This window comes from Choloepus didactylus, chromosome 1 (genome assembly GCF_015220235.1).
Source record: "Choloepus didactylus isolate mChoDid1 chromosome 1, mChoDid1.pri, whole genome shotgun sequence".
Taxonomy (NCBI): Eukaryota; Metazoa; Chordata; class Mammalia; order Pilosa; family Megalonychidae; genus Choloepus; species Choloepus didactylus.
This window is the reverse complement of record NC_051307.1, coordinates 248,579,256-248,602,226: the sequence shown is the minus strand read 5'-3', so window position 1 is coordinate 248,602,226 and position 22,971 is coordinate 248,579,256. Positions and strand designations below refer to the sequence as shown.

Here is a 22,971-nt window from a genome sequence, read left to right as displayed (position 1 = left end):
TGCCATCCTCTGGGCTGGTGAGTTTCTGTGGCTGGTCTAGAAGTTGATATCCTGTGGTTATGGTCCCGGGAAGCCATGGGCTTGGGAGGCCTCATCTGGGAGGCCTTGGACAAATCACTCCATTCTCTTCCAGCCTCGGGGTCTTCATTGTGAAATGGCCATCCTTCCTTGCCAGCTCCCACGACGATAAAATCACACACTGCACAAATGCCAGTACAAGTTACTTTATTCTACCCTTCCGCCCCTCTCCAAGGGCTGGGAAGCTACCCATGGATAGTCTTGTGAATCAAAGGCCCTCTTCCCAGCTCTGTCATAGAGCAGGTGGGTGCTGTCTGGAGCCCATAGTGGACATGTACTGGTAAGAATTAGGGCACAGCAGAGGCATCCAAGCTTGAGTGAGGTTGGAGGGAGTATGTAGGAGTAGCAGTGCAGCGCTCCTTCCAGGCTCTTGCTGGGGTAGCTGGAATTCGAATAAGCCCTGGTGCCCAGGGCCTAGGAGGGTATCTAAGTTCTGGAATTCTAAGAGTTGTCTTCTCTCTGGGCCACTTGATTGAGTTGACTGAGAAACTAGGGACTCCTAGGATATGGAGGAGGGGTCCCCTGCCCACTCTGTTTGCCTTGGGGGTGAGCAGCAGGGTCACAGACCTCTTCCATGCCTGTGCCTGCAGACAGAGGACAGGCTGCAGGCAGCCTTGCTGTGTAGACAGCCAGCAGCAAGTCCCAACCTGGAGAACCTGGAAAAACAAGGTGGGAAGAATTGCACTTCTTGTCCAGATCACCGTATTCTGACTGTCCTGATTTGTAAAAGTCCAGGCTGAAACAGTCCATTTCCATCAGGGAAAACTGGCAAGGGACCACTAGCTTGTGACCTCTGGCCTGGGAGTGGGAGAAGAGGGGTGTAGGGAAATAATGACCAAAATGACCCCATCTTCTTGACCCAGTACCAGACCCACGGTGTGCTAGTTCTGTGCCTGGGCAGATTATATAATATCTGTGTCTTTTTTGTCAGCTATAAAATGGAGGTAAGAGAACAGCACAGTGAGGTGGGCATTTAGATGGCCCAGGCTTGTCGATACAACGCAGAAAGCAGAGGGCTGGCAGATAGTGAGGAGTCAGTGCAGGGCAGCTGCTGCCATTTGTTCCTGTTGACGCTGTTAGACTCCAGCATCCCGTGTAGACTCTTCCCAAGTTTAATTTGTTGTGCCCTCAGCCACATTAGAGAAACCGATGCCAATAAGGTTTTAAAATGAATGCCTCTCATAATCAGAGATAAAATCTAAGCAACTGAAACGTTCCTGTGCTTGGTCAGGAAAACCCTTCTTCCTCCTGGGGTCGTGTCAAACAGAATCACAGCCAGGGCTGCCTCCGTCCTGCTGGCCTGGCTGGTGGCTTCAGGACCTCCTTCCCTCGTGGCTGCAGTTTAACCCACTGAACCCCAAGCAGAGCTTCTCTGCAAGCTCTGCTTCAACGCCACAGGGATGGGGACCCACTGCCTCTCAACCCAGGTTGCCAGGAAGGGGATCTCATTGACCTTATTCATGTTAAACAGAATCAGCCAACTCCTTCTGTTACTTGTAACTCCTTTAAATATTTCTGTGGACAGAGAAGGAAGAGAGCTGGGAGGGCACTAATATTTATCAGACCCTTCTTATGGTTCAGGCAAACTATGAGGTGCATTGAATATATAATCTCATTTATTATCCCAATTTCTGGACAATAAAATTGAGTCAGTGAAGTGCATGGGCTTACCCAAGATCATGCAGCTAATGAGTAGGAAATCAGATTCCAGTCCAAAGCAACCTGCCTCTAGGATCTGCCACATGGAAGGCGGTGACACTGGGGACCGTAGCTGGGACCAAACCGTAGGATGTTGGGTGCCAGGGCTTTCGGCCTGATTTCGATGTCTTGGGAAACCATCATGAGTTTGAGCTTTGAAATGACCTGCTCAGATATGTGTTGTAGGAAGATTACTCCAGAAAGTACAGTGTGAAGTCTGTAAAGCCACAGCTCGCCCATCCTGTCCTTGCTGTGGTTGATTACTTTTAAACCCAAATGCAGGAAATTGCATTGGTCTCCACCTGATTTTATGCTCATTTCAGCCTATTGTCCCAGCCTGTCTCTTTCTATGTGTGTGTGTCTGTGTCTGTGTCTGTTTGTCTGTGTCTGTCTCTGTCTCTGTCTTTGTCTGTCTGTGTGTATATGAGGCATTAGCCAGGAGAAAAAAAGAATACCTAGAGATGGCTTCCTGCCACATAGCCCCTGGCTTGTGACAACTGTGAGTTGCAACAGTGTAACAAATAGGAATTTTATCTTTCACATACCTGGACAGTGAGGAAACAAGATAGGATGCCAAAACAAAATGACTGATCTTTTAACAAACACTCCAGAATCTACACTTACTCCATTGAAGTTATCTGTGATCAAATTGATTTAGAACTTCTGTTTTGGAATTTCAGAGATACGTACATCCTTTATTCTCCCCTTCTAGTTCAACAAATATTAATTGAGCCCCTGCTATGTGCAAGTGCTTGTTTATTCTGCATTTCACGCCCATCTGTCTTCATCCTCTATAGTAAAAATTATTATATGTATGTTGGTATAATATATATATAAGTTGGTGTATATATATATACACATATATAAATATATATATATAAGTATTGCAAAAATAAAAATCAAACAATGCAGAAGAGTATAGAGAACATTAAAAAAAAATCCAGAATCTCTCCAGTGCTTATACTTTGGTGAACATCTTTCCCGACATCACTCTGTGTTCACAAAAGCGCGGACACAGAATTTCACACAAATGAGATTGTGATCTTGTGGAACACATGCAGTTCAGGACCTGCTAGTTACTTTCCTCTGCGTGTCTTAGACTTATTTCTGCATCAGCAAATGTAGACTTTACCTTCATTTTTAATGACCATATTATTCTTCTAGATGATCACACCAGAATTTCTGTAACCAATCCCTTATTGATAAATCCTTAGGTATTTTCCAATTTTTTACCAATATCATGAACCCTGGCAACAAGTAACTTCATCTGTCTTTGTGTACTTATTTCAATCTTTCTAGAAGAAACTACTGGGTCAAAGAATATATACAAACACATGCACACAAAAACTATATATTTACACACATATATATACATTTTACCAACTGGCTTTCTAGAAAGGTTGCATCAATTTTCCCTCCAAACAGTGATGCTTGAGGGTCTCCACTTCTCAAGACTTCCCAAGCACAGGATTTTGTCTTTTCAAAAGCGTCTTTGCCAATCTCAGAGCCCCCCACCCACAAAAAAAAAAAAAAAAAAAAAGAAAAGAAAAAACACTCTCGTTTTAAAAACTCCTCATTTCTTCAGGTATTAGTGAGGTTACATAACTTTTCATATCTTTATTGTCATTTTGTCTTTCATTTTTGTGAATTGCTTAGTATGGCCTTGGCCCATTGTCTAAATTTTTCCTTTTTATTCATTACAAAAGATCTTTTATAATGGTGTTATTAATCTTTTATCATTTTTGTTGTGATTATTTTTCTAGTTTATTTTTTGTTTTATTTTTGCCCATTAGAAGTTGATGGGAGAGAGAGGTCTGGACTTTTATTGTTCGTTTTTCTGCTTGTGGCTCATGTCATATTGCCCAATCCTTCCTGCCCCGTTATTTTAATCCTCTATGCCTATACTTTTAGGACTAGTGCATTCATGATTATATTTTCTGCCATGAAAATTGTTGCCCCAGATGATCCCTCTGGAATTTATTTAGGTGTAAAATAAATCTGTCTTTATTTATTTTTCTTTTTTTCCAAACCAGAAGCCCCCTGTCCCATTAACAGTAATGTAAATTTTCCTCCCAATCATATGCTTAATTTCTACTTAGACACTCGGGTCCATTTCAAAACTGTCTTTTCTACTGCTAGTCCTGCACAATTTAAATATGTTTAAATCATATTATGAAACAACGGTTATTTAAAATATTAACTCTCTGGCAGAGCATATTCTTCTTGTTTGATGGTCTTTTTTCCAATATGTTTCCTTCAGATTAATTTAGAATCATTTTGTCAAACTTTCCCAACCCCACTCTCAGCCAAAATACAAGAAAAGAAAGTCTGATGGGCCCTTTATTGGGATGAGTGCCTCCTTTTTCATACATTCAGTTCTGTCATATCACCACCCTTGTTGTTTCTTTGCTTTATTTTGAGATAAGTTCAAAGCCATACAAAGCTTACAAGAACAATACAAAGAAGTCTGCGTCTCCTTAACCCAGATTCCCTAATTGTTCAAGTTTTACAGCCTTTGCTCCATCACCTTTCCTCTTCTATAAAAATGTCTTTTCCTGCTGGGTTTCACTGCACAGAAAGACATAGGGAGCCAGAGGCAGGCAAGGACCAGCCAGCCCACAGGAGCAGTGGCAGGGAAAGCCCTCAGGGGGGAGCAGGGATTTGAGGCTCCCTGCCCAGAGCCCAGGGGTGCTTTCTTCAAGGTTTTTCTGCCTTTGGCCCTTTCAAACTCCCTCGCCTGGGCGTGAGTTGAGTTCTTGTTCCCCTGTCCCTGTGTCTCATGTGGGATGGCAGCCGTCTCCCTGGAACAGGGACATACTACAATCCCTTTCCTGTACCTGAGTGACGGACCTAGAGGGGAAGGTGTCGGGCCCTTAAAACTCCCATGTTTAGGGTCTTAGCATAGCCCCCCACTGCCCGACTCCCCTAATTCCTGTGACGGGGCCTGGGTGGGCAGGTGGGGGTGGGGCATGGTCCCACCCAGCCCAGCCCTGGAGAGGGAACTCCTCAAGCACACGCTCCCTGGGCTGTGCATCCAGCAGTCAGGCCCTGAGAGCCTGGCTGCCATGGAGGTCTCATTGGGGAGCATGCTGGAGCACCCCAGGAGGCCAGGTGGAATGCGGCCACAAGGAGGACCGGGCCCAGGCCCCTGTCAGACTTTTCCCAAAGCTGCAGGAGAGCAAGAAAGAGTCCCAAAGGAGAGCTAGGCGGGTGGGGCCCCAGCTAAGGTTGGAAAGCAAGCAAGTCTGGCAACAGGAAAAGGGGTTGTGTGTTCAGGGGAAGGCGGGAAAGCAGCGTCCAGCTTGGCTCAGGACAGACTCACCTTGAGGAGGTGCCGGGTGAAGCTGCCAGGCCAGGCCATGCAGATGCCTCCTGCGTCAGTGGGGCATGGTCTCTGCCCTCTGGTCTCTGTGAGGAGATAAAGCCCAGATGACTTCATTACCAATGCCCTGGCCCCTTCCATTTATGTATTGAATATCTGCTTCATGCTCGGTATTAGTTGAGGCCCTGGGAAAACAGAGAGATAAGCTGTGCGTCCTGCCTCGAGGCTGTCACAGTCTAACAGGGAGAAGGACTGGATTGCACTGCCCAGGACTGCAGTGGTGGTGGGAGGGGCCCAGGGACCCTCAGAGGGAGCAGACAAGCACTGCCTGGGGGGCCCTGGGGGGCTAGGGAGGGCCATGGAGTGGAGCGGAAACCTTGTGGCAGAAAGAGGAACACTTTGCCCCTGGCAGAGGGAACAGCTGGAGGAAAGAGATGCAGCAAATGACTGCAGCTCCAAGCCCCAAGTTGTGTATGGTTCCCCACCACAACCACCACCATGTGACAATGGCAGGAAGCGCACTGAGGGCCTGCAGGGGGTGGTGGTGGAGGGGCAGGGCTCCCCGGACAAGTGGTGTTTGCGCAGTACCTTGAAGCAGGCAGGGAAAGAGAGAGAGCTCCAAGAGAAGGAAGGGTGGGGGCAGGGGTGTGGAAAGGGGAACACCGGGGCATGCCGAGGGTGGCAAAGAACTCATTCTCTCACCACCTGCTTACTGCGTGCCTGCTGTGTGCAGCCCCGGGAGACAAACCAGTGGGGACAAACCAGTGACAAGAGGAGTTGGCAGGCCAGGGGGAAGCGGATGTGCCCCTGGCAGCTCCGGGCACCGCAGGTCCTCGTGCAAGCTCCTGGCAGGACTACCTGTGTCTTTCTCATCCTTGGTCCTCAGCATATTGCTGTGCAGATGCACAGTGGGCCTCTACCGCTATTTGCAGAATTGCCAATCCCAGTCTGCCTGAGGGCAGTGGGGACTTTGCAGGAGATAGGGAGAGGGACGAGTCATGAGGGCAGGGCCACTGGTCAGGCAGGCTCAAGACCAGAAGGAGTTACACATGCACAGGTACAGAGGCCCCCAAACCAGTGCACTCCAGAAATAACAGCAGGTCCTCTCCGTGAGTACAAAGCCCAGGGCTGGAGAGAGGGAAGAGACAGGGCAGAAGCACAGGGGCCAAATGGCGAAGTGCTTTGTACACCATACAAAGGGAGCTGGGTTCTGTCTAATCGGTGCCAAGGAATGGTTGGAGGATTCCGAACCAGGAAGTGACTTCCATTCCCATTATTTTATAGTCCTACAGGCTGCAGGGAGAGGCTGGAGGGGGAAAAAGGGGGAGAGGGAGATAGTGAGGAAGCTGCTGTAGGGTCCGAGTAAGGCGTGGTGGGAGTTGAGAAGGAGTGGGATGTAGAAAAGCGAGAACAGATTCCTGTGAGATTTAGGATCCCAAGTAAACAGAATCCCGTCCTCCACATGCCACCTGTCCCTGCCTTCCCTGGTTAGACCCTCCACTTGTTGGCCCTCCCTTCTTCTGGGAAGCCTTCCCTCTGCCTCAATCCTCTCAACCAGGGCAGGTTCCTGTGCCACGTGCTGTCACGGCACATGGGCTTCCCCTCCACAGCCTCTGTCACACCTTGTACAGTCCACGTTTGGTTGTGTGGTTGCTTCATCTGTGCTTTTCCACTCCACCATGCAAGAAGCTCCCTGTGGGCAGGACGGGGCCTAGTTCTGTTCACCGTGGAGCCCCTTATCACCTCTGTAACGTGTGCTCATAGTGAGCGTGCATGGGTGGGTGAGCAGAGGGACAAGTACACTCAGCACGGTGGCCCGGCTCTGACGAGGAGAGTCAGGGGAGTGGACAGAAGCCAGGCAGGGGCCTGACCACAGCCAATAGGCTGGTTGTAACTGGCACAGGGATGGAGGGGGGTGTTGGACGACTCGGGCCCCAGAGGAGGAGAGGTTGACACCACTCAGGGCTCACTCAGGAAAACAAAAGCTGCTCTATATGTTCCAGGAATAAGGGGTTCCCTGCAGGATTTAGGGGCTTACTGGACCACTAGCAGTGAAAGTCAGAGGGCTGAAGTGCCAGACCTCAGCTTGAAGCCCTGAAGTTGGGGTTCTCAAAAGTTCGAAGGGGTGCTGCTGGGTGTTCTCAGCCTAAGAAGCTCCAACCGTCTTCAACTTCCATGTGCAAAGTGAGTGGTTCTCAAGAGCTCACTGGGACTCCCTGGGACCTCGTGTACACACCAGGCTGCACCTGCTCTGGAGAGCAGGGGCCTCTCCTACTTTTCAGTCCCCAGTCTCTCCTGACCTCCTCTCATCGACTGTCTCTGACCTGGAACTGCTTGGCTCAGCCTGGGAACTGGAGTGGGTAAGGGTAGGGACCGTTGCTTATTGTTTGTTATGGAAACTCTTTTTCATTAGTCTGGAGGGGCTTCCACTTACACAAATCAACTAAGCCTGGGGTCGGCTGCACAACTGTTTGAGTCCCAGGGAACCTGGATCAGTTAGCCACCCCCAAAGATCTCCGCTGCCTGTTTCAGTGTCTACACTCACCTGCTCGCTAGCAGTTATGTGCTCACTAGCAGTTATGTGCCCCCCAACTGCATTCTTCTGCTCCAGGATCCCATTCTCCCAGCAGACACGGGGAGCCCATTTCCACAGCAGCCTCTCCGAGCATCATCATTCCTGGCCTACAGAGAGCAGCCCCTACAGAACTTCGGAGGTCCCTGACACTCCCCTGCTGATGCATTTCCCAGTGCCTTGGCTAAGGGCACACCCTTTGGACTGCCCAGGTGTGGGTGAGTGGGTTACACGCAATGAATCCACCTTAGCATTCCCAGCACCTTAAACTCCTTCCTTTGCACTGGACGAGCTGTGTCTTGTGTTGGCTAGAGCTGCCTTGACAAATACCACACAGGGTGTTGCTTTCAAACAACAAGAACTTACTATCTCACAATTTTGAAGGCTAGAAATCCAACATCAAGGTGTCGGTGAGGCCGTGCTTTCTCCCGGGGTCAGTAGCGTTCTGGTGATGGCACTATTCCATCACAGGGCCCTCTGGCTTCTTCCTGTGGCTTTCCTGCCTGAGTCCGGATTTCCTCTCTCTTTATTAGGCCTCCAGTCATATGGGTTAAGGCCCACCCTGACTCCATTTGGCCTCCCCTAAAGAGGATGTGGAAGATCCTATTTACCAATGAGTCCACACCCTGACTTGCCTCCATACCTTACTGTTTGCAAACGGGTTCACACCCATGGGAACGCGGGTTAAGACTTGAGCATGTCTTTTGTGAGAGACGTGATTCAGTCCCCAACAAGCTGCATGTCAGCCTCTTGACCTCACCTGACACAGGCCTCCGCAGAGTCCAGGCCTTGGACATCCAGCCCAGCCCGACATCACGGCCACTGCGAGCGGCTCCAGAACCCCTGCTGAGTATGTCACTATCAGTCCTTTAGACCCTCCAACCTGACTCTCCTCCCATCCTGGTCTTGCATCCTGAGAATCCATTCCCTTGCGTCATCCCCAGGTGACTGCCAGCCTCCTTTGTGAGTGTGGCACCTATGCTAGTGCCAGTTGGTGTCCTCATGGCCCTGGGGTTGAGCATCGCTAAATGGGTCTGGAAATGAGAGGTGGGTTGAGGCACCTTGAGATTCTGAGTCCCCTGAAAGGCAATAGCCTCTGGTAAGACCATTACAGAGTCCTCGGGTAAGAGAAAGGCCGGCCCCCGAAGGCCGTGGCTGCTGCTGAAGAGCTGAAACTGGTCCTGCCTCGGCATTATGGCTGTGGGAGAGCAGACAGCCTCACTCACAGGGCTTGTCCTCATCTTTTGGAGGGCCTAGCGCATCCTAGGCATGCAATGATTAACATGGGTTACAGGGATGAAGGAAGTAAAGGGGTGCTTTCGGAAGTTCCAGTCGGGTTTCTAGGCAGGTGCAGGCGAGTGTCTCTGTGGGAAAGAATCTGAGAGGTTAGTAGGTCACTGGGAGGTGCAGGAATTGCAGAGCAGAATAGACAGAAAGGTGCAGCTCTCAAGTAGGATCTCAGGTCTGGGTTCAGAAGGAATGTCATCCCAAGAGAACCCAGGTCCTTGGGACGACAGAGCATCAGTATAGCCAGGGCCAGCACACAGAGGCCCAACAGCAGGCCCAGGAGTTTGGGTATCGTTCCGCAGGAACTGGGAACTCTTCAACCGGAGAACCTGACCCTCATGCTCTACAATGATCTGTTCAGTTGGCATCAGCAAAGAAGTGAGTTGGACAGGGGAGACAAGCCAGGTGACTGGAATCGTCCAGGTAACAAATGTCAAGGACCCAAAGTAGGGAAGGGAACAGGGGAAAAGAAGCAGCTGCCCACAGACCACGGAGTCCTGGGAAGTTCTTGGGGGCTTAGCGTCAGTTACTCACTCCACTCAACCCACAGGAAGTGCTGTGAGCCCTCCCGGGCCCAGGACCCAGGTTGGAAGTCAGAGTCCTTGGAAAGCTGGAGCAGGCTGCCCCGCTGTGCACTCTGGGATGGGCGCTGCGGGGTCTCCTGGTCCAGGCCCATGGCTGCCGGGTGGAGCCTCTCTTTGGCGGGAACAGGACCAGAAAGCCACTTTGGGAGGAGAAGGCTGCCCCAGGCCCTCCAACCCCAGGTGTTCTCAGGGCAGCCACGTGTTCTCACTGTGCCTGGGCCCCTGCCTGCGCTCCAGGGCACAGAAAGCACCAGTCCCTGCCTCATGCAATTAGTAAACCTGGAGGGGATTCTTAAGGGAAAGTTTGAATTTTTTTTTTTTTCATTTTGTGTTTAGACAAAGGAACAAGCCAGGAATGGGCCTTCCGGGTTCCCATGCATGCATGTGTGTGTGTGTATGTGTGTGTGTGTGTGTGTGTGTGTGTGTGTGTGTGTGTGTCAAATTATAGTCTCAGAGGAGAATCCTGTCACAAGGCAGCCTCTCCTTCATTGAATAAGCGGTAGCCAGGGGCCAATTTATGTTTCCTTCCCTCCTGGGAGCCAGAGCTCTTCCTCCACTCTCCCCAGAAGCGCTTCTCGCCAGGGCTTTGTCTCCTGGCATAGCTGGCTTTTCTGCATAAGGGATCGGGGGCAGCTGGAGGCCAGCAGTGAGCAGCTGATAGTGATCCTGCATGGCAGGTTGATCGATGGAGGAATCTTTGGGTTCCACTTACCCAGGCTGAATGGCACATCATCAATAGCAGCCAGTTAACCAAGTCCTTAGTAACCAGCCATTCCCGTCAGCGGCTTGGCCCTAGCCATGGGTTAGAACGAAACCTCTGCTGAGCAGCTAGATTGGACCTGATGAAGACGGATGTCTAATTCACTCGGAATGTCCTTACATCTGCCTGTAATAAAAAGCTTGCTCTGTATATTTGCCCCCACTGCCAATGTTTCTCTGAAGTTAAGTAACAGGAGGACGTCAAATAGCCCAATTCCACATCAGGCCAATATGTCAGATGGATGTCAGCAGTGATAATGGAAGAAGGACACCGTGATGAGATTTCGTTTACTAAATAAAGCAAAGAGGGGACACAGAGGCTCTGGGAACTGCGCATGTGAAAAGGCAGAGGCGTTAACTGGGGGGGTGGGGGTGCAGGAGAAACACCTGGGCTTTGTTCACAGAGCCCTCCCAGGTGACACGCTCAGAAGCCGGAGTGCCCCCGGTGTGGGAGGACAGAGCCCGGGACAGTCAGACAGACAGCCTATCCCCTTCCCGCCCCAGGGCAGGCTCGCTGGTGGGACAGTCTGCTTCCTTTCCTTTCTCCTTTCTGCATGGCGGGTTGTCTCTGCCCTTTGTTGTCAGCCTCCTAAGGCCACCCATTCATCATCCCCTCCCCAGGCTTGGCCTCTTGTGGCTCTTGCCCAGTAGCCCCTCCTCCCCACCCTCCCCCACTGCCCACTCCAATTTGTTACACTTACAAACTTCTAGCACTGCTGGGGAGCCTGGGACACAGTGTGGTTTGGTGCAGGTGTCTTTGGTTCTTTTTCATGCCCTTGGATGTTTCTTCTTGGGAATTTGTGAATATCTCCCCTAACGGCAGAGTGGGAAAACGTAGCACAGTGTTAGGGGAAGGGCTGTGGAACCAAACCCACCAGCTCTTATCCTGTGCCCCCTTACTAGTTGTGTGCCTGGGGCAAGTCACTTCACTGCTCTGAGACCCAGTGTCCCCGTTTGTAGGGTGGGGACCAAAGTATCTCGCTCAGGGGGTCATCGAGGGAGATCTAAGGTCCTCAGTAGACCCTGGGCATGTGTTAGTCCTCAGAACAGCAGGGCCACAGGCCTGAATTAGAGCTCCTCGCTTAACTGGGTGAATTGAGGCAAGTCGGGGAAATTCAGCTCACCTACATATGGAGGTAATTCCTCACAGCAGGTGGCAAGGAACAGAGAAACTGTGTGCAGACCCCTAACCCAGAGCATGACACTTAGCAGCTACTCATTAAAGCATCGGTGCTGTGGCTAAAGAGACACCTGGGCCCTGCCGGCACATCTGAGAAGAGTGTGTGACACACTCTGTTAGAAAGTCAACTGTTCATTCTTTTGTCTCCAAGTGCCGACTACCCTTTCCTCCCTCCCAGCCCTGCCCTCTGGAGGACAGCTCAGATCCCTTTTCCACAGGACCAGAGAGCCTCACAGCCTCACCAAGGGGTCTGCTCCAGGCATTTTATGGTTGCACGTGACACACCAGTGCAACCCAGTCCAAACTAACTTAAACCAAAAATTTAGTGCATTAACTTGCATTTTAGGACAAGTAAGAACAGTTCTTAGCTTTGAATCTAAAATCCCAACTGGCCTAACATTTGGTTTCCTCCTGGGTGAGGGGTTCCGTTCTCGGCTGCATACCTTTCACCGGGCCCATGAAGCTGTGGGAAAGTGCCAGCCCAGTCTGGATCCCAGGGACCAAGTCCCTCCTCTGTGGCCAGGGAGGGCTCCCTAGAGGAAGATCTTCTGGAAGCCGCAAAGGACATACCTGCCGCATCCCAGAAAGATGCAGACCCTTCTCTGCACTCCGTTTCCATGTTTGAAAAAATAAGAATACTGCTTGTCCATTAGTCCTGCCATGTGTGCATTAAATGCCACAAGGGATGAGTGTGTGGCACCCTTGCTGTTGCATAGAGGCACGTCCCTTCCCCTCCCCTCAAACCCTGCCCCCCCACCCCCGACGGCAGTGTCTCGGGTGCCTGTGCAGGACCTGTCTATTCTCCTTCCCCATTGGCACTGGGCAGCACCTGCCGACAGCTCCGCACTGTGGAACCCAGAGAGCACAGGCCGAGCCCCACCCCTGGAGCCTCCAGGTCCCAAGTTTGCAAACTAGCAAATGTGTTGTGACTCAGTACTGGTTTTGTCCAAGAAAGTGTTAGAATAGCTTTCCCCAGGCCCCTAGGAGGTCCTTGCTGGCAGGAAAGATGGCACAGAAGTTTGCCATGCAGAAGAGAGAAGTGATGCCAGGCAGAGGGGATATAAGTTAGCCAGCTGTGGGGCCTTCACCCATGGTGACTTTCTGGGCCTGGTAGGAGGTGGGAAGTGAGGCCCAGGCAGGCAGTGGATTGCACCGAGGCCTAAACCCATGCTCTCATCTAGCTTGCTACCAGCTGGGGACCCACTTGAGGGGCAGCCTGAGAGGCAGAGGCAGCCCCCACTGAGTGCACTCAGGCTAGTGGAAGACGGATGTCAGATACCCAGCTAAGGCCATGATGGCAGACCACAAAGACAGAGAGTGTGGGGACAGTCTGGGGCCATGAGAGCAGCAGGTGAGCAGAGCAGCTCCGAGCAACAGGTTTGGCTTAAGACATAGACCTGAGACCCGGCCTTGCCGATCAAATTGTGAGCTTGAGCCAGCTACTAAATCCTTCCAAGCCATGATTTCTTCATTTGTAAAGTAAGCAAAATTGTAGTTCCTACCTTAGGGGATTCTCCTGATGATTAAATGACATAATGCCTAACACAAGGTCCAGTGAGTTGGCATTTTTTAAATTGTCTTGGTGTTTTAGGAACCTGTGGTCAGCTCTGTGCTCTAGAAAAATCTCTGATCACATGTGGATGGGCTGGAAGTAAGCAGAACAGTTTAAGAGGCTGTCGTAATGAGACTGGAGTTGCAGAGATGGATTTAGAGCCTTGTCCAGGAGATAAAACTGGGTGAAGCTTCAGTGGGCATGGGGGGAAGTGGGATGAGCAGAAGGGCAGGTCAAGGATGTCTGGCTGGATGTCTGCTGCTAGCCATGCTAAGAAGTAAAGGAAAAGAGCACACAACTCCATAGTCCTGGGGTGCTGTGAAGAGAGAGAAGGTACCACAGACAGAGCTGTGTGGACAGCACATGGATCCACCCCATAAAATTTTATGGGGATGGGAAAGAGGGCTGTGACTTGAGAGGGAGATGAGTCAGAAATGGTTTGGGTTGTAAATGTGTGTAGACTCTCTGGAGAGAGGAGCATGTTTTCAGTGACGAGAGGGGAATGGTGAAAGTACAGAGGGCGAGGCTGGTAGGAGAAAGCAGCCCCAGAAGGTGGGAGAGTGCTAAACGAATCATATGGGAGGGTGCTCTGGGCCCTGAGGAGAAGCCCCCCTAGGCAGGAGCAAGGCTGTGTGTGACAGTTTGCCTGTAGGTCATAGCTGGGTCTCAGGGATGCCCACAAAGCCAAGCTCTGTGCCCTGCGGCATCTGCAGTCTGTGGGGGGAGGCACAAGTAAGTGGACCCCAAGGGTGGGTTGGGGAGGAAGCTGTGGGCTCTGGGTATGGGGGCGGAGCAGGGGAGAGGATGTCCGAAGGGGCTGCAGGGCTCCTGGACCTTCGGAGGGGACCCCCTGGACTAGGGAGCAGAGGGGGGAGAGAGGGGCCTCCAAGCTGAAGGAAGGGTGGCCGGGGGGCGCAGTCTGCTCTGGGAACCGCTCACAGTTGGAGGAGCGGGAAGGGCAGTTGAGGCAGAAGACAAGACAGTTGGTCTTTACCACCCAGAGAAGAATGAGAAGCCAGGGGTAGGTTGGCTCTGGTGGCAGGATGGAGAATGGATTTGGAGGCAGGGAGAATGGTTAGTGGCATCTAGAAGCTTCCAGGTGAGAAGCAAGTTGGGAGCATCAGGGGTGGAGGGTGGTGTTTGCTTTGAAGAGGGGAGGGTGGGGGTTTGTTAGAAGGTAAGGGAAGGTAAGGGAGAAGCCTGTAGAGTGACCCCCAGGTTAACGGGTGGCTGGGGGGTACGCAGGGAGGAGAAACAGGCTCCTGGGTGTCAGGTGGTGGTGACTTTGGTGGAAACAGTGAGGAGCTGGCTGCGTCAGGGATGTGCAGGGGGAAGGCTCCAGGAGGCTGCTGGGTAGGGGGGTCTTGAGCTCTGGAGGGCGAATCACTGGAACAGACCTGGGAGTGAGGGCAGGAGGACGTTAGGGGGCAAGAGAGCAAGCCAGGAGAGCGCCCAAGGAAAAGAAGTGCGAGTGCGGGGCCTTTGTGCCCACAGAGAGGGAGGGCCGGGCCCACAGGGCTCTATGAGGTCCCTGGGCCTGTGGAGGGAGGGGAGAGCAGTGGGGAATGGGGAGAGGAGAGTTCCCAGTTTGGAGGCCATGGTGGAGAGCTCCAGGGACACAGACCAGAGCTGAGAGGCGGAGAGCAGGGTAAACTGCCCAGGTTACCCATGTGTGAGTGAGGAGGGCAGATTTGGAGGCGGAGAGAAGTCTGCCACTGGCTGCCTGGGTGCCCTGGACCTCCGTCTCCTGTCTGAGGGTCGGGCCCGCTTCTCGGGGTTGTCCAGAGAGGCAGGGTGACGGCATTGTGGAGGCCTCTGGGCAGCTCAGCGCCTACTGAGTGCCCGCTGACCCCTCTGAGGTCCGAGGCTGAGCTGGAACCACCTTCCAGGGCCAGCAGCTCCAGCCCCCGGCACCTTCTCTCCTCAGCTTCCCTCCCCACCCCTGGCCCTTACCAGCAGCCAGGTCACTGAGGGGAGGAGACGTCACAGCAAGTCCTTCACACACACTCCTGTCCTCCGCCATCAGCCTCTGAGGTGGGCTGGGCTACCATTCCGCTGTGCAGGGGGTCAGAGGAGGGCCCATGAGGTGAAAGGCCCCCCTCAGACTCACAGACTCCTGTGATGTTAACCCCTTCAAAGCCACGCAGACCATTAGGCCTTAGTACACAAAGGGCTTGTTCCAGCAAAATGTCCCCTGGATAAGGGCACAGGTCTTCTTTCCATCTGCAAGGCTCACAGCCCACCATGGATAAGTTTATTTGAGTATTGGAAGAGCAGCTAGTCACAAGAGTGAATGTTGCCAAAGCAGGTGAGCAGTCTTGTGTGCATCTTGAAGCAGGGTGGTGGTGGACGAGGGCTGGGCATGGGTTGCCTTTGGAGGCAGTGCATCTGGTTTCCAGGATGGTTTGGCCCCAGCTCTAGGCCTGCCTGGCTCCAGAGAAAGCATTTCATTTGGAGAGCGGTGATCTCAGCATCCTATCCCAGTCAGAGTCTTTTGTGGGGAAAGTGGATGAGATTTCTTTCAGTTGACATTTGCCTGCTATTGATAAGTCCCAGAGGAGAGAGGCCTTCTGCAGTCCCAGTGGTGATACTGGGGTTGAGCAGAGAGATTTTGCCACTGCCTGGTTTCTCCTGAACTTGGAGCCCTCTGAATGTTCTCCAATATTGCTTTCAGAATGCACGAGGCCCGCATTCAAGGGCTGGAAGGAGAAATCGGCAGGGAGGGGTCAGAGCCCCACTTGGCCATGGGAAAGGGAACGTTTGTTGGGCGACTTCTGCTGCTCATTGACAGCCTTGCCAAGTTAGTGTCGGTGTCTGTCGTACGGCCGGGGACAGTAAGGCCCAGAGGAGACAGGTGCCATGTTCCACGCTGGCACAGCTGGCAGGGACTTGAGCCTTGGCCACTCTGACCCCTCCAGCCTCATTCCAAGATACCCCTGTGCTACACAGACCAGTAAGCCCCACACAGAGCAGTCGCTTCCCCAGCACTCTACCCCCGAACCATTCGTCCCAACACTGGGTATCTGTCGAATGCCTACAGGCATGTGCGAGCCGGTCTTAGAGGCCACGTGAGGGCAAGGGAGGTGCTGCCCGGAGCCAGTGCCAACAGAGGGTGAGTTGGAATCTGTGCCCTCGGGAGCTCCTAACCTGGATGGGCAGCTTGGGCATGTGGGAAAGAGCATGAGAAGAGGCCAGTCTGAAAGGACAGCAGTGGAGATGACAAGGGAGAGACGAGGAGCCTGGGAGAGAACTGCAGGCAGATGGACCGAGCACCAGCTGAGCCTGGGTCCTTGCCGCAGGCCCTATACCACGGAGTCACGCCCATGAGTCGCCTTTGCAATGGGGAAGAGAACTTGCTATGCCTTCCCAGAACCTGGCACCGGAGACGAACGAGGAGAGAAAGGCTGTGGGGGTGGCGGGCAGACAACAAAGAGCCACCCTGGGGCTTCAGGGTGTTCCCAAGGGAAAGTCAGAACAGCTGGAGCAGAGGCGGGACGCAGAGGGTGCAGAGGACTCGCCTGGGGGAAATTGCTGGCCAGAAAAGTCAGTTTTCAGGGGCACCCAGTGAGACGCTTCTACATAAAAAATAAAGAGGGCAATCTTACCAGCCTTTTGGAGGAATATCGGAGTAACCCTCTACCCCACCCTACCCCAGTTGTAGACTTGCCCCAGATAACTTTCTGCAACACCAAATAGAAGACAATGAAGAAGGCATTCCTGGGTCTTGAGAGGAAAAGGTGGAATTGAACGAGCCAGCCTGACTTTCACGTGCAAAGATAAGAGAAAGACATTCTCAAGTTAATGCCGAGGCAGTTCCCCCATGTGTCCTCTTTAAGACATTTCTTGAAGACCTAGTCTATGCACTGCAGAGACGAATCAACACTCTGACCTCAAGGACTGGAGCCTGGGGTAGCATTAAGGGGCCTGTAAGTCTCCCTTGTCTCCATGGGTCACCGTCCTGGGATCTAATGGAAGAGCAGCTCCTCTTCTGCCTCCTCCTCCCCAGGAAAGGGAAAGCTGGTCCTCCTGACGCATCCTGTTGTTGGCATGGCATGGCAGCATTTGGGGTCCCCTCTTCCTGCCCTCGTCCATTTCATCCAAGTCTCCAGGCACGAATCTTACAGGTTTTAGCCAAATGTGGTCATTTCACTCCCTTGTTAGTGGTTGTTTTAGAGGGGGGTGGTGACCCAGTTCTGGCCAATGAGAGAAGAGGATAATTTCTAGGCATGAGGTTTCAGGGAAGGGTGTTTCGGCCTAATAAATCATGACTGCACAGGCCCGCTCCTTCTCACCTTGAGTTCTGCCGCGTGAGGGACGGCACTTGAAGCTGCAGAGCCATCTTCCAGACACAGAGGATGAGAAACCAGCACACCAAGGACAGGGCCGGAGAAGGAGAGAATGGCCCCAGCCCCGGACAGCCTCGTGGAGCAGGCACAGCAGTGCCGCACAGGAGCCGAGCCCACCTCCAGACTTCCAAAGTGAGATTGAGAAATGCTGGGTATCTTGTTTCCTGAGGCATTGAGTACTCTGTCGCTGGCTGCTCCCAACTGATGAGTTTGGTTTGTTTGAAAATACCTTGAGACAATAACCGATCCTTTCCTGTTCCAGCATCTACTACATGACTTAGTGTTTTTAATGTGTGAGAAACGGGGCCAGGAGAGATATCAAACTGTGGGTCTCCCTACCCTACCCCTACCCCAACAAGCAGGGCCTGGATTCAACCCACATCTCTCTGACTGAAGCAAAGCTGTTTTCATTCCTGAGAAACTCGAGGCATGCCTTTCTGCATTTTTACACTTCCTGTTGAGCACCCTAAAGCCACAAGTGGCTTCTAATTATGAAGCCAGGTATTTTTGTGATTCCACTTCAGCTGGGAATGTTAACTTGCCTCAAAACCAGTTCAGAAAAAGCAAATTGGGAGAAACAGTGTCCTCTACACCATGCCAGTAAGTATATCCTGGCCCCACCACCTGCTAGCTGTTCAACCTTGGGCAAGTGGCTTAACCTCTTTGTCCCTCAGCTTCCTCACATCTCCCATGTAAATAAAGCTGTTGTGAGGAGAGGAGTAAATGTGTGAGCTCTGGAAACAGCACCTGGACCATGGTGAGCACTGGAGAATGAACCTCTGTGTGTGAGTGTGCGTGCCTGCATGCATGTGTGCACATATAAGGGGAGGAGAGGGGGACTCAGAATGGAGCAAGGAGTCCAGAAGAAGTACATCCAAGGGGGCTGGGGTGGAAGGCCAACTCCTCACCTGTGACGTTTCACTCTTCTTGTTGTTGGATTTTGCCTCACTAAAAAAAAAAAAAAAAAAAAAAAAAGAACATATTCCCCTTTTGTGGGTTCTAAATACTTTGATAAAGGAAGAAAGAAAAAAAATAGTTAATCACCCCCCAAATCTTGCAGAGGTTATCTTTTAAGAGGTGAGATTCAGAACAGTTTTTCTTTTTTAGACATTTCTGTAGTTTTCAGTGTTCCTTGTTATGCAAATATTAGTTTTAAAACCAGAAAAAGAAAATGCATGCACGTGTGTATCTGGTCACAGTTGCATGTAACCAAACCACGAAAAAGTTCCTGGGAGGAGGTTGACGTGAGGGAGCACAGCCTAGAGTGTGGGGTGCCTGGTGGCCCGTGGGCTGCTCAGGCCCCTGTCACCCAGGGAGGGAGCTGCGGCCTGGAACCCCCAGACCCATGATGCAAACCGCTTGGTTGCCTGCCCGTGGGCAAGCTCGGGCAGCAGCGCTTCACCGCTCCCCACCTCCTTCCTCCCAATTGTAGAACGGGGAAGTCAGAACCCTCTTCGCTGAGGGTGACATGGGCCCTGGTGGATGTCGGCGCCTTGCCCACACCTGGCCCAGGCTGTCGGGCCAACGCGCTGTCATTCCCCTCGCCCATCCCACCCGCCCCTGGCTTTGGGGGCCCGCGGAGGCTCCACCCATCCACCTGTGGCACTGGCAACCTGGGACTCAGGCCCACACCCCTCAAGGCCCCTCTGTTCCTCTGTCTTTTGCAGCCCCCGCAGGGTGGAGCCCGTGTGCTCGGACCTGCAGGCCCAGATCCTCCGCTGCTACCGTGAGAACCTGCAGGAGGTGCTGCTGTGCTCCGACCTGGTCAAGGCTTACCAGCGCTGCGTGAGCGCCGCCCACCAGGTGCGCCCTTCCCTGCGGGCTGGGCCTGAGGGGGGAGCGGGGAGCAGGGACCCCAGACCTGGCCGCCCTGCCCACTTCTGCCACAGCCGGGCCTCTTTGCCTGGACACACCTGACTTGTCCTAGGTCTCCCAGACACCTCCTGGCTTAAAGGTTCTGCCCAGTTGTTCCCAGGAGTAGCAAAAGGGTGGTCCCTGGAGAGTCATGCCTGGTGCAGCAGGGAGCAGGGGCAGCCACAGTGAGGCCAGGTTCCAGGGGCTGGCTGACCAGCTGAGATGTGTCCCCAGACCAGTCACCTTTTGGCAGCCAGGGGTGAGATTCAGAACAGTTTTTCTTTTTTAGGCATTTCTGTAGTTTTCAGTGTTCCTTGTTATGCAAATATTAGTTTTAAAAACCAGAAAAAGAAAATGCATGCACGTGTGTATCTGGTCACAGTTGCATGTAACCAAACCACGAAAAAGTTCCTGGGAGGAGGTTGACGCGAGGGAGCACAGCCAAGAAGCAGCCCAGAGTCCAGGGTGGGGTTGAGTCATGCAAAGGGAGGGCACAGCCCAGGGAAAAGGGGGGACAAGCACTCCAGGTTAAGGAGACAGAGCAGGTGTGGGCCATCAGGGAGCTTCCTGCTCGGAAGCAGAAAGGAGGTAAGGATGAGGGGTTCACATCCTCCACTGTCACACCAGGATAGGCAGAGCTCCTGCCCCCACCTCCTCCCCTGCCCTTCCCATCTGCAGACCCAGCAGCCTTTCCAGTGACCCCCATTGTGGTGTGATCTCTGGGCAGTGAGGCCACCCACCACCACCCTCCTGAGTGTAAGTCAAAGGGCCAGACCCCACTCCGACCTCTCTGTCCTCCGCCCCTTCTGTGCTGGTCAGAGGGAGTCTCTGGGGTCACCGATCTCGTGTGCTCTTCGGCCCCCACTTACATGGGGTTGGGGGCATCTGGTGTCACCACTCACCCAGCTGCACAGCGGTCCCAGATGGGGCCTCAGTGCTGAGCTTCCTGCCCAGATCCATCCAGTCGTCCCCTGAGGCACCACCCAAAGCCTTCCCTCTGCCCTGACCCTCCCAGCCGCTCCCTTTTCTCTCCGCCCACTGCCCCCAGTTTCTTGTCTCTCTTCTAGGTAATTCTGTGCCCCTCCCAGGCCTGGCACTACCTTCTAACCCAGAAATGCTGCCAGCGCCAGCCCCACCCCACCCTGACACACCTAACTTCCTAGTCGGGAAGCATCATTCATTCTGGGTGCAGGAGGCTTAAACTTTACCAAAGGATTTACAATTTTGTTCAAATTTATTGAAGAAGGGTTAGGACAGGCCCTTCTTTCCCACAGAAAAGCCTCTTTTTCCAGCGTAGGAGACAAGCAGCTTTAGGGACTTGGTATGTGAAAAGGTCAGAGGCTGAGTGGGCCAGTTCTCCTGCCCACTGGGCCATGTCCATGGTCCAACATCTCCCCTGCAGCCAGGGACTCCCCCTGAACCCAGGGATCTCCAGCCTGGGCCCCAGCCTCAGGGCCACAGTGAGGCGGGCCTTGTGTGAGTGCCGTCCCCCAGCTCCCTTGGGGTGGCATGGGCCCATCAACGCTGACCGTCCCTAGTCCAGGTCAGGAGCCCCACAGTGGGTGGGGAGCAGAGCAGAGCCTCCCTGCAGCTCAGTCCACGAAAGGGAAACGAAGCCAGTCAACCTTCCAGAGAATGAGGCCTGGGTGGGGAAAGAGGTTTCGGCTTCCAATATGGAGCACAGAAGGCTGTTGGCCAGATTTCTGTTTTAACATGGAAGACATTGCCAACTGTTCCCAATGAATTTCCAACAGAAGGACCTGGGGAGGTGCCTGCTCTATTAGACCGAGCCATCTAGGCCCGGGGGAGTGGGCTCTTCGTGCTCACCAAGTATTCTCTACTCATCAGCAAGGTTAAGGCTCACACAAAAATCCTCTCCACTCCCTGGACATAGGAGCTGTTCCATGTCCCTGGCTCACTGCTGAACTGTTCATTGAAGGTGGGACTGCTGTGGTCCTCCTGGCTTCTCGGCAGAGCCACCTCCCTCCCAGCCTCCCCAGCCCTGGACTTCATCCTCCCTCCCTCTCCCTCTCCCTCTTTCCGTCCAGGCCCACACTTCAGTGGCAGAGCCAGCCCCCAGTGCCGTCCCCTGCTCTAGCAGAGGATGTCTTCAGCAAATACCTCTCACCCCTTGATCTGCATCGGAGCAGCCAAAGGTGTGTTTCCCAAGGAAGACAGAGCCCATTAAGCGCCAGTGTGTTTCCTGTAGCTCCCACATGCCTGAGAGAGCCTCTGGGATGCTACCACACCTGCCCCCACCCTCCCTGGCGCCCACTCCCTAATGTTATTAAAGAGTAAATCGGACCCCTAACAGCTGGCAGCAGCGAGGCTGGCATGGCTCCCACCAGGCAGAGCTCACGGCTGGTGCTAGAGAAAAGCCCGTTCACCCCAACTCCTGCCAGGCCTTGGCACCCACCCTCTGAAGCTGCAGCAAATACTGGTGAAGCCCTCTCGCTGCCCTCTCCCAGCTTCCACCCCCACAGGCTCCTGGTGGAAGCTGGGTTGGGGGACCCCAGGACCCCTAGTCAGCGATACACTCCTGGAAGTGGCAGGAGGGTGGGGTGGGGGGCAGGAAATCTTGTCCCTGGCAGCTGGGGACTTGGCGACTGGGACAGAGGCCCCACTGGTGAGGGAGCTAAGATGGGCGGTACAGCCATTTCCCGGGAGGTTCACATGCTCATCCACAGAGCTCCTGGTGCAAGCACAGATACCTGTGCCACTCCTTCCCAGCCCAGAGATGTGCACTTATGGGTGTGGACGGCTTCTTGGTGGCCAAAGGATGGAACTCCACAGCCCTTCAACATGCAGCAGCCCAATTCTCACAACTCACACACCAGTGCACTCTCTGATCTGGTTTCATTTAGAAAATTCTGAGTTAAATAGGAGAACAGAGGGGAGACCTCTGAGTGAGGCACACAGGGTATGTGTCTAATGCCTCCATGGCGGGGGCCAGCGGGGAGGGCTGGGGAGCACTGGCAAGTGCTGGCTGCTGCTCCAGTGGCCTTCCCAGCCAGCCCCAGGGAAATTGGATGGATGGGAAGGTATCATGTTAGCCAGTGCCAATTAATTACTCCTGTGGCTGTGGAAATGGATTAAGTGAGGTCTGCTCCCTGCTGTGCACTTTGCTGAAACTGGGGCATGGAGACAAAGGCCCAGGCTCCCAGGACCCCACCAGCTGAGGAGGAGGGAGACTGGCATGTAAAGGCTTACACGCCAATAGGAGCGATTTGCAGGGAGCCCTGACAGCATGGGGGCACTGGGGCAGCCTTGGGGACAGGGTGGGTGCTGAGACTGGGGGGACGGCTGGCTGGTCCAGGCAGAAGAGGGCCCCAGCTGAACTCTGACCCTGTTCTCCTCCATAGGGTTGAGGCACAGCCATCGTTCCGGGCCTGGCAGTGACCCTGAGCCCTGAAGAGGGCACCGATGATGGGACCACAGACCCCAGGTCCACAGCCATCGTGCCCAGCCATTTCCTGCAGGGGCGGCTATGTACGCCTCTGTGCCTGCGGCTTCCGTGGCTTAAGCAGTAGCAGGTGTGCTTCTGTCCAGAAACAAATAAAGCAGATGTCTTTGTTTGTAGTCATTTGCTCGGCTGGCAAACGTGCCTGCTGCCTGCTCCGTGTCCAGCCATTTGTCGGGCACCCGTGAGGCAGAAAGGAGCGGTCAGGGCCGCCACCACAGGGGGTGCCCAGCCTAGTGGGGGGACAGGCTCAGAAACTCCTAATCAGGCTGCAATAGC

The 22,971-nt window shown here is 53.3% G+C and overlaps 1 protein-coding gene across 2 annotated transcripts in view; it reads left to right on the top strand.

Moving 5' to 3' along the window:
• The window catches only part of CHCHD6 (coiled-coil-helix-coiled-coil-helix domain containing 6), a 311,755-nt gene extending 288,940 nt beyond the window's left edge, over nt 1-22,815 (top strand). The window contains exons 7-9 of one of the 2 annotated variants that reach the window (XM_037803397.1): nt 19,046-19,181; nt 21,281-21,388; nt 22,595-22,815. In XM_037803397.1, coding sequence (XP_037659325.1) covers nt 19,046-19,181; nt 21,281-21,367 — 223 coding nt within the window. In that variant the 3' untranslated portion in view covers nt 21,368-21,388; nt 22,595-22,815. The remainder of the gene's footprint in view (nt 1-19,045; nt 19,182-21,280; nt 21,389-22,594) is intronic. The other variant, XM_037803406.1, reaches the window with a different exon arrangement.
• Nucleotides 22,816-22,971: the final 156 nt, after the last annotated feature.